The sequence below is a fragment of the Crocuta crocuta genome, unplaced genomic scaffold (genome assembly GCF_008692635.1).
Source record: "Crocuta crocuta isolate KB4526 unplaced genomic scaffold, BGI_CrCroc_1.0 scaffold229, whole genome shotgun sequence".
NCBI classification, from domain to species: domain Eukaryota; kingdom Metazoa; phylum Chordata; class Mammalia; order Carnivora; family Hyaenidae; genus Crocuta; species Crocuta crocuta.
This window is the reverse complement of record NW_027536464.1, coordinates 4,868,939-4,879,603: the sequence shown is the minus strand read 5'-3', so window position 1 is coordinate 4,879,603 and position 10,665 is coordinate 4,868,939. Positions and strand designations below refer to the sequence as shown.

Below are 10,665 nucleotides of genomic sequence, written 5' to 3'. Positions count from 1 at the left end.
GAAACTGGGCGGGGGGGGGGGGGGCACTCATCTGCTAAGTTTCGGGCAGTGCAGCGTGGTTGAGCTGGTCTGATGGGGACTGAGAAGGAGGACCTTGGGTCTGAAACCTTCTGCCTGTGCCACGGTGCCCTTGCCCTCCCAGCGTTGCCCCAGGGACACCCTCGCAGGCAGGGATGAGGAACGGCTCCTCCATCTCCCCTGCCGCCACCCTCCTTGATTCTAGCCTTGTTCCCACAGAGGGAGGAGGCGGCCGCAGTCCTTCCCCGGCCGGCCCACAGCACCTCTCCCATGCGCTCCGTGCTACTCACCTTGGTGGCCCTGGCGGGTGTGGCCGGGCTGCTGGTCGCTCTGGCAGTGGCTTTGTGTGTGCGGCAGCATGCACGACAGCGGGACAAGGAGCGCCTGGCGGCCCTGGGGCCCGAGGGAGCCCACGGTGACACTACCTTTGAGTACCAGGTGTGCAGCCCCAAAAGCTGGTTGATGAGAGGGAAATGGAAGGGGCTTGGGGGTCTGGGTCGCACATGGGGTGAAGGTGGGGTGTTGGATTGGGAGTGAGCCCTCACCGTTGGGAACATCCAGGCGGGGGCTACAGAAGCCCAAGCTGGGGCCGTGGGGACACTTCAAACGGATGGGAATTGGAGAAGACGGTTCCTCAAGTTCTTCCCAATGCAACAATTCTGGGGTTCTGGGATCCCCTCTAATATCTGAAGTTCTCATAGGCGCCCCCCAAGCAGGACAGCCTTGAAAAGGATGAGGTCCAGGGCAGAAGAGCCCACCCCACAGGAGATGGGTTTCCTACAAAATCGATCAAGGATAAGCCTGGCATTGAACCCAGGACTCTGTTGGAAAGACCACAAGGGGCCTGGGACCCTGCCTGATGTTTCTTCTTCAGGACCTGTGCCGCCAGCACATGGCCACAAAGTCCCTGTTCAGCCGGGCAGAGGGCCCGCCAGAGCCTTCGCGCGTGAGCAGTGTGTCCTCCCAGTTTAGTGACGCGGCCCAGGCCAGCCCCAGCTCCCACAGCAGCACGCCCTCCTGGTGCGAGGAGCCCGCCCAGGCCAACATGGACATCTCCACGGGACACATGATTCTGGTCAGGACGGGGTCCGGGCCCAGAGCGGGGGAAGGGACCGGATGGTGGGAGAGGCAGGGCCGAGGGTGTGGGCCGGAGCCAGGCAGTGCTGTCCCCGTAGGCGTACATGGAGGACCATCTGCGGAACCGGGACCGCTTGGCCAAGGAGTGGCAGGCCCTGTGTGCCTACCAGGCAGAGCCCAACACCTGCACCGAGGCCCAGGGGGAGGGCAACATCAAAAAGAACCGCCACCCTGACTTTCTGCCCTGTGAGTGAGTGGCCATCCTGGCCCAGCCCTGTCTCTGCTGCGAGCTCAGGAGGGCTTGGGGGCGGGGCGGGGCTCCTGGCTCAGGCCAAGAGGCAGAAGTACCGGGACCCCAATGACTGGAGGGGCATCTGAGGTGGGACGTGTGGTCTGCACAGATGATCACGCTCGCATCAAGCTGAAGGTGGAGAGCAGCCCTTCTCGGAGTGATTACATCAATGCCAGCCCCATTGTAAGTGGCCCTGGCTCCAGCCCCCTCCGCTGCCCCGTTTCTGTCCTGCCTGCGTAAACTCCATTTCCTTACGGTCACCCTCCACCCCACTGGAGGCCCCGGAATTGTGGGGCCTGGTTTCCTGGCATGGAAATGGGGGTTTCTCAAGCTCTCCCACATCCTGGCCTGCTCCCTTTGACCAAGCCTCCCCACAGTAGCATTTCCCATTCTGGCTCATGATGTATCTTCCCGGCCCCAGATTGAGCACGACCCTCGAATGCCAGCCTACGTAGCCACACAGGGCCCGCTGTCCCATACCATCGCAGACTTCTGGCAGGTGAGTTCTTGGAAGGAGGGTTTCTCCAGGGACCAATGGCCTTTGAGGGGAGCTGAGGCCAGCCGGGTCCCCGGAGAGGTTGGAATGGAGTCTCTATCCCTAGATGGTGTGGGAGAGTGGCTGCACTGTCATCGTCATGCTGACCCCGCTGGTGGAGGATGGTGTCAAGCAGTGTGACCGCTACTGGCCAGATGAGGGGTCCTCCCTCTACCATGTATATGAGGTCAGCAAAACCCCAAAAGCCAGGGGACAGTGGGAATGGAGAAAGTGGGTGGAGAATCAGTCATGCATGTATGAATATAAACATACATATGCACACACACTCACACATACATGTACATCTACGTATATGTGTCTAGTCTGGGGCCAGAAAGCATTTGTAGGGACCGAAGATGAAAGGTACAGAAATAAGCCCATAAACCCTCCAAAACTGAGGTAAGAAGCTAAGAGTCAAGAGCATACGGGACACGGAAGAGATGTAAAACCAAAGACCAACATTAAGACCTACTTTAATTGAGCCTCCCTTGACTCTGAGTTTCCTGGAGGCCAAAGCAAAGATACAAATACCATCAGTCTCATAGGTTCCCCATATAAGATAGAAACAAGCTTTTCCTTAGAGGAGAGGCAGGGGGGAATCGGGTAGAGGTAACGCCAGATGAGGAAAGAGGAACAGATTCCTGCCACATGGAAGGTGGCCCTCCTGTAAAACATGAGTCACTACGAGCACACTAGAAGCTTCTCATCACCAGGTGAGCACTGGACCTGGAGACGAGTTCTTCCATCATCAGACGAACATTCAGCAGTCTTTTTTTTTTTTAGCTTTTTATTTTTTTTAATTTTTTTAATGTTTTTATTTATTTTTAGGAGAGAGAGAGAGACAGCGTGAGCAGGGGAGGGTCAGAGAGAGAGGGAGTCACAGACTCCGAAACGGGCTCCAGTTTCTGAGCTGGCAGTCAGCACAGAGCCGGACGCGGGGCCTGAACCCACGAACCGCGAGATCATGACCTAAGCGAAAGTCGGACACTTAACCGACTAAGCCACCCAGGCGCCCCATTTTTTTTAGCTTTTTAAAAATTGGTGTTGCTCATGGTTAAAGGGAAAAAAATAAAAATATAGACGTCCACCGAGATTGAGTATGTGCATAGCACGGACACTTTGCTAGACTCTGTGAGGAAGAGGTAGGAGAGGCTCTGGCCTCAAGAAGCCCACAATAGTTGTGTCCAGGTGGAAAGGCCACCAGCTGTCCTGAGCAGATAAGAGACACAGACGACCAGGGGTCTAGGGCACAGCTTGGGACAGTTGGAGCCGGCATTCGGGTAAGCTCCGTGGGGGGTTTAGGATCTGAGGCGGCTGGGAAGCCGGGAGGATTTGGCGAGGCCGTGTCGTGCTCAGGCCCGGGCTCCCCCGCGGGCAGGTGAACCTGGTGTCGGAGCACATCTGGTGCGAGGACTTCCTGGTGCGCAGCTTCTACCTGAAGAACGTGCAGACCCAGGAGACGCGCACGCTCACGCAGTTCCACTTCCTCAGCTGGCCGGCAGAGGGCACCCCGGCGTCCACCCGGCCGCTGCTGGACTTCCGCAGGTGAGCGCCCTGAGCGCCTGCGACCNTGGCTCCTCCGCCCCTGACCTCCAGCCGCCGCCTTCCAGAACCCCCAACCCCGGACTGATGCTCTGTCTGGCTGTGCGCATCCCTCCACCCCTGTGGTCCCTCTCCGTTTCTGCTCTCGCTCCGCTATTCTGCTGGCCCCTTTCCCTCCCTCCCCAGGTCTGGCTCCTTCTCCGCTACCCCCACCCCCAGGAAGGGCTCACCTTAGTTCAAGCTCCCTCCGGCCCGCCCTCTCTCCCTCTGCTTGGCCCCTGCCTCCTTGCCTCGCCTGTGCTGCTCATTCAGATCTCCAGCACATTCCGTGTGTCTGCTCTCCTCTCTCTCTCACTCCCTCCTGCCCATCTCCCCTTCTTTATACCTTGCTGTTTTCTTTGCCTTTATTTTTCTCTCTCCCCATCTCTCTTTCCTTCCATCCCCTTCTCTGTCCCCTCAACTCTGCCTCTCCTCTCCTCTCTGTCTCTCTCACTGAGTCTGTCCTACTTTCTTTTTAATCTCCACTTCCTGCTCCCTGCCCCTCTCCCCTGTTTTGTCCCCTTTACCCTCTTTCTCCACCTCCCTGCTGTCTCTGCCTCTCGCCGTCTCTGTCTCTGCCCTCCGTCTGTCTCCCCACTATGTCCTTTCCCCCCTCCTCCTCTGTCTCTCTCCCTCTCACGGCTGCCAGTGTCATTTTTGTGATCTGCAGCTAGTATTCGTTCTCCAGTTGCATAGTCACAAAAGTGATCATTGGCAGGCGTGGCCGCTGCATGGACAGGACAATCCAATCAGGACTTGCGGGCCCAGGGGCCCCCTGAAGGCTGCTGGGAGAGCTGGGGGCTGAGGGGGGGGACTCAGAGGAGACAAACACTGTCAAAGGCCTCGCCGAGGATCTCCAGATTCCTGGGGACTCGGTGGAGCCGGTGGGGGCTGGGACCGGAAACTAAGTAGGGGACTTTAACCAGTTCTGATCACAAAACCTCCAGCATCCCGTCTTCCACTCCCCAGACAGGTGGCTGAGGAGTCTGCTGCCACGGGTGGGGCCTCGCCCACACTGCTGCCTCCCCCCTGCCTCTCTGCCTCTGGCCAGGCTGGCCTGGGATCTCCAGGTGCTGCAGAGAGCAGAGGAGCAGAGCGGGGGTGAGACGCTGAGGATAGTTTCTGAGCCTCAGGATAATGGTTTCTAACTGGGCTCCCTGATGCCTGAGGCATAGGTTTCTCAAAAGCAATGCCAGGGGTAATAGAGCTATTTCCTGTTTCCCACATTTAAAAACTCCTTCTGTGCATGGACCGTATTTTAAGACCGCACAGGTAAGCTACAAGGTTACATTTCTTTGCTTCAGGACAGAATTAATGTAAACTCCGTTGGCATTAGGCAGCCAGAGCAAATTAATTGCTGCTTAATCAGTATAGTTTGGTGAAGGTCCACCAGAGGGAAGGCAAAATATAAGTTCTTGAAGTGCTGAAAGTGACCCCGAGCAAGTTCCTTGATCTCCCTGTTTCCTTACCTGTGAAATGAGGATGATGGCCAATACTTAGGGGTTGTTACAAGAGTCAGTGGCATAAAGTCTGTAAAATCCAGGTTAAGTGCCTGGCATACAGCAAGGACTCGATTACTTCTAGATACAATTCCTTGTCATTCTTATTAAATGATTGGGAGCTACTTCAGCAACTTCTGTTCAACCCCAGCTCTCTAACACGTGAGCCAATTTGTTAGGAAACCATATGGACTCCTGTAAAACCATTCAAAGTCACTTGGTCCTTGCAAGTCTGGGGGGATCAGACTAGACGACCATTAAGTTCCATGTTTCCCCTGAAACAATCTAATAATCCCTAAGGAGGTCCTCCCTAGTTCTGGCCCATTGGGGGTATCAGGATTCTACAGGTGACTCTCAAAGCAGGAAAGTCATAGCGGACAAGGGCAGGTTAAACTGGGCCACTGAGGAAGGGAGAAACCCCCTGCTCCCTCCTGAGAGAGCAGCAATCAGGGTAGCAGAAAAGAGTCTGGGGTCCAAGTGGGCCCCAAGTCTAAATGTGACCCACCCATAGAGCACCTGTGCTGAGAAGAGGCTGATTCAGGGAGACAGACAACAGCATAACATTCAGAGCTGAGAGGTCATCCTCCCCTGGCCAAGACAGCTTTGCGCCTAGGGCTACGTGACCTCATTGCTGGTGAGGACTACGAGAAGTCTGAGTGGGGAGGGGAACAGCCTGGACAGTTGTAAAGGAAGGGACAGAGCAGGAATGTGACAAGATTGCCACCCTTGAAGTCACCAGAAAGCCTGTTCTCCTTGGACTTCTGGCAGAGGTCACTATTAATATTATGTATTATCATTAATAGTACTACATTTATTGAGCGCCTACTGTATGTCAAACCTTACACTTAAATCTTTGCATGAATTATCTCATGTAACCGTGGTGAGAAATCTAAGAAGGTTACTATTATTATCACCCTCGCTTCCCAGGTAAGAAACCTGAGGCTCCAAGAGGTTAAATTAGTTGTTGTTCCAGGTGCACAGCGTGGGCACCTGGCTCGTTAAGTGACAGAGCAAGCCCAGCACCACCCCCACCACCTCTGGTTCTTTGCTGCCAGTCCTGACTCATTTCTCCAGCCCTCTTCCCTCCTCTGCCCTGGGCATGTGGGGAGAAAAGGAGGGAAAGAGAGGCCCACAGGTGGGTGCTGGCACCCCTCACCCTCACACCCATTTCTTGTTGCAGGAAAGTAAACAAGTGCTACCGGGGCCGTTCCTGCCCCATCATTGTGCACTGCAGGTGCGTGCAGAGGGGCTGTGGGCAGGGGTGGGGAGGGAAGGGAACAGGACGGCCCAGGCCAGAGGGCTCTGATGTGGGGCATTCATGATTCCCGCCCCTCTCTCTGTCCCTGGGCACATCTCCCATATACATGCTACCTGCCTGTCCCCTTGATGCTGGCAAACTAAAGCCATGGCCAAGTTCAACATACCATCTGGGTTTTTTTTTTTAAGTTTTATTTATTTATTTATTTATTTATTTATTTATTTATTTGAGTGGGGGAGGGGCAGAGAGAGAGCAAGAGCAAGAATCCCAAGCAGCCTCCACACTGTCAGCACAGATCCCGATGCAGGGCTCGATCTCATGAACCATGAGATCATGACGTGAGCTGAAACCAAGAGTCAGACACTTAACTGACTGAGCCTCCCAGGTGCCCCACCATCTGTGGGGTTTTTTTTTTTAATGGCCCATGAGTTAAGAATGGTGTTCACATTTTTAAATGCTGGAAGGAAAAAAAAAAAGGAGTGTGTGACAGAGACTATCTGTGGCCCACAAAGGTGAGAGCATATACCCCCTGGCCATTGACACAAAAAGTTTCCTGAGCAAAAGCCTGTCCAGAGGCCAGAAAGGGCCAGTCTCCTCCCCTGCCCTCCTGCTGCCTTGCCTATACCTTAAGACTGAGCCAGGGCTCTTCTCTTAGGTTGGCCCGCTAAGTGACATCCCTTGGGTCACAGGCTCCACACTCAAATCCCAGTCTCCAGGGCAAAGGGGCTCTGACTGCTGCCTCCTCGGCTCACTCACGCCCTCCTCCAGCCAACCCTAATGGCTCCCGCAGCGTCTTGGCCACCATAAGCCTCCAGGTCTCCTCTGCCCCTCCCCCTTGTCCTGAGCTGAGCCTGTCATCCTCTCCTGTTTCAGCGATGGTGCGGGGAGGACTGGCACTTACATCCTCATTGACATGGTACTGAACCGCATGGCAAAAGGTGAGGACCTTCCCCTCAGCATCTGTGGCCCGGCCCCCGATTAGACTTTGCAGCACGCAGACTCAGAGGAGCTCTAGGAGGACAGGTCGTCACACCCCCAGGCTTTGCCCAAGCCTCCCAACCCAGGATGCTCCAGGCTTTCTGGGCCCTCTCCTCCTCTGGACACCCCCTGAGCTGCCCCATGCCCTCTCCAACCTCCAGGAGTAAAGGAGATTGACATCGCTGCCACCCTGGAGCATGTCCGTGACCAACGACCTGGCCTCGTCCGCTCTAAGGTGACTGTTCCTCTTCGCCTTGACCCTAGCCGCCAGCCTTCCCCAGGAGGAATCCCCCTTCTCCCAAGTGACCTCCCCAGCTCCCCCTCCCCAAAGCCCCCTTGGCGCACGGAGCAGAGGTCGGAGCAGAGGTCGGTGCTCTCTGTGACCACCCTCCCCCTGCCCTTTCCCAGGACCAGTTTGAATTTGCTCTGACAGCTGTGGCAGAGGAGGTGAACGCAATCCTCAAGGCCCTGCCCCAGTGAGCCCCTGGGGCCCCTCCGTGGGCAACCAGCCTCTGCTCCCTCTTCGCCTGTGTGAGCATCTATCTGTGTACCCGCTCCTTGCTTCCCCATCCCCACCACCTTGGTCCCTCTTGGGCATGGCCGACCATCCAAGAGGAGTGTAAGGAAGGGGGAGTGGGAGGGGGGCAGGCCCACCCAGCCTCTCACGTGTCAGAGCCCAGACATCCCAAGGGGGGAGCTGACAGACAGCCAGGAGCAGAGGAGAGTCCTGAGCAGCCATTCCACCCAGAGTCTTCTCCTGCCTGAGTTCCCTGGCCCCCATCTCCTGTTCTTCTGGAAGCTCCCGCTATGTCTGTGTGGACAGAACCGGGTGAAGGGCCGCCACCCCCAGCCCTTCTCGCTTTCCCAGCCCCTGCTGCCTGCTCCCCTCCTTCTGTGGCACCCCCCCCATCCCCGCCCTCCCTGCTTCTCTCACACCTCCTCCCCTGCCCTCCTGGCCTGTGCCACTCAACTCTCTCCCTCTGGCACAAGAGAACATTTCTAGAAAAATCTACTTTTGTATCAATGTGAATAAAGTTAGTGTGTCGTGTGTGCATCTGCAACTTGGACTCCTACACTTTTCCGGAGGCTCTGCTTCCAGACTCCAGCTCAGGCCTCACTGGGGAGCCGGGCCCTGCTGCATTTCTCAGGTGATGCAGTTAGTGATGGGCGAGCCAGGCTCCGGAGTCTGGCTCTCTGAGCCCCGAATGGTGGCCAGTAGGGAAGCAGTTCTCGGTGCTGTGCTGGCGGTCTCTCTCCAGGATGCTCCCATACAGTAGCTTGTTTCATCTTTGCTCACTAGCCCTGAAGAAAACTCCCCCGACATCATGCAAATTGTACATAGTGACGTCAGGATTCGAACCCAGGCATGCTTAACATCTTTATTGACTCTCCTCTTAGTTCTTGAGCAGCTGTTTCATGCCCTTCAGCCTCAGGAAGATGTGTGTCATGTAGGACTGAGGTTAGGACCGGACGAGGCAGTCTGGGCAAAGTGCCAGCACACCTTAAGCAGAAGTAGCTGAACTCTGGATGGCAGCTTGTAGACCAGAAGGGTGAGACCTCACGACAGGCATTCTCCTGGGAGCACTTTCTCCCATTCTCCCCTCCCCCAGCCTGCCTCCCCGTACGTTCCAGAGGAGCCCTCACCTGCAGGTCGGGAGGCATCCTTGGACAAAGGTGGTGGACGCAGAAATGTGGCAAAAAGAGCCTTGGGCCTGGAGCTACTTGGGAATTAGGGCCCCTTAACCTTCCCAAGGCTGTCCCCTCACAGGAAAAATGGGGGGGGTACATCTGCCCTGCACAGTGAGCAAAGGGACCAGCAGGCGGACCACAGGGCCCCCTACGCACCTCACCTGTGCTCTGCTGAGGCTCAACTCCAGTGTTTGACATCTAAAAGACTAGAAATGGGCAAAACAGCCATTTTTCAAATTTCAGATTCTCTCTTTTGAGATAGAGGCTTGGAATTCCTCTTTCAGGGCAGGCTGCTCCCTTGCTTTGAGGAAAATACAGCATAAGCCTTTTGGCTACTGAAGAGGAAGCGATGCACTCATCCTGGAATGGGAGAGGGTCGCTGGGGAACCACACCGCTCTGCTGGACAGGGGAAAGTTGCTGGTGCTGTGGNTAGGTCCCGGGATTTTTCCTCCCTAGGCCCTGATGAGTTTCAGGCCAGGACCATGGGTAAGGTGGACCTGGGCCACTCCATGTGGGAAAGGCAGGCCTTTGAGCCTGGCCACAGGCCTTGAGGTAAGGGAACCCGGGAGGGGCTCAGTCTATGGATGTTAGTGAGTTGTTTTCACAAATGATCTCTTTTCGCGTTTCCCTACTTTCTGTCATCCCCATACTCGCAGTCATAGCTTAGTCTGGTCCTAGCTGTGCTGCAGAGCCTTGGGCAGCTTGTCCTTGCCAAGGGGAGCAACAGCTCCCTGGGGAAAGCCAGTTGTGGGGCCACCAGTGCAAGGACGAAGAATTGGGCCTTGACAATACACTGGGGGAGCCGCCTGGTCAAAGAGGGGACTTCTGCTGTCAGCTGGGAAGGCTTGTGACTTCTAGGTGTTTGGGCAATGGGGGGGGTCCCTAGGGCCCCTTTGGGGCCACCCTGGAAAGGAAGAACACAGGAACACAGCACACCACCGAGCTCTTGAAACAGCTTTATTGACTTCCAGTGTTTCTCTTTCGGTCTGAGCTCAGCCCAGCTGGCTTTGATAGGTCTCTGAGATGCAGTGTCACAGGGCTAGCAACACTCTGGCTCCACCACTCCCCCCCCCGGCCCCTGGGCTCCCCAGGCAGGGAGGAGGAGAGGCAGCTCATTTGTGCTGGAGAAAATGAATGGGCAGCAGGGTCAGAGGCCAAAGAAGCCATACAAGCAGCAACATGCCCGGAGTACCCATTACACACCAATCCTGGCCATGCGTGTGCGTGCATACACACACACACACAAACACACACACTGGTACACACACACACTCTCACACTGGCCTCCTTCCCTTCCAAGCTCTCTGCCTGCACACACCCATCAATCAGCCTTCTGGGGTCACGCCCCGCTTGTAGATCCCGCTTGTTCCTCGGATCCCAGGACTGCCCACAGGAAAAGAGCCTCTTCAGATGCCACAGGGCTTTGATCTTGTACGCTTGAAGCCCAGCACTAGCAAGAGGTGTCAGGGGAACCGAAGCTTGGTCCATTACCCCTTCATCCACATTCTTGCCACCCCCACCAGGGTCAAATCAGATGACAAGATCTCCCCATCTCACAGCAAGTGACAAGCCCACCCGGGCTAGAACTACATGTCCCAAGATGCACAGCTCCACAACCACGCACCACTTCCCCCAAGATGATCAATCAGAAATGAGGCAGGGTGCATTGCATTCTGGGACTTGTAGTCCCCAGGAGACAGCACCAAACACCCAGGGAAGAGTTCACAGGCTAAGACT

At 55.9% G+C, this 10,665-nt stretch overlaps 1 protein-coding gene across 2 annotated transcripts in view; it reads left to right on the top strand.

The window, feature by feature from the left end:
- Window positions 1-8,299, top strand: part of PTPRN (protein tyrosine phosphatase receptor type N) — a 17,278-nt gene extending 8,979 nt beyond the window's left edge. For both annotated transcript variants that reach the window (XM_077748650.1, XM_077748649.1), the window contains exons 12-22: window positions 238-456; window positions 893-1,093; window positions 1,194-1,341; window positions 1,497-1,570; window positions 1,809-1,886; window positions 1,990-2,109; window positions 3,301-3,467; window positions 6,183-6,236; window positions 7,134-7,198; window positions 7,400-7,473; window positions 7,647-8,299. In XM_077748650.1, the coding sequence (XP_077604776.1) occupies window positions 238-456; window positions 893-1,093; window positions 1,194-1,341; window positions 1,497-1,570; window positions 1,809-1,886; window positions 1,990-2,109; window positions 3,301-3,467; window positions 6,183-6,236; window positions 7,134-7,198; window positions 7,400-7,473; window positions 7,647-7,718 (1,272 nt within the window). In that variant the 3' untranslated portion in view covers window positions 7,719-8,299. The remainder of the gene's footprint in view (window positions 1-237; window positions 457-892; window positions 1,094-1,193; window positions 1,342-1,496; window positions 1,571-1,808; window positions 1,887-1,989; window positions 2,110-3,300; window positions 3,468-6,182; window positions 6,237-7,133; window positions 7,199-7,399; window positions 7,474-7,646) is intronic.
- The last annotated feature ends 2,366 nt before the right edge of the window (window positions 8,300-10,665 follow it).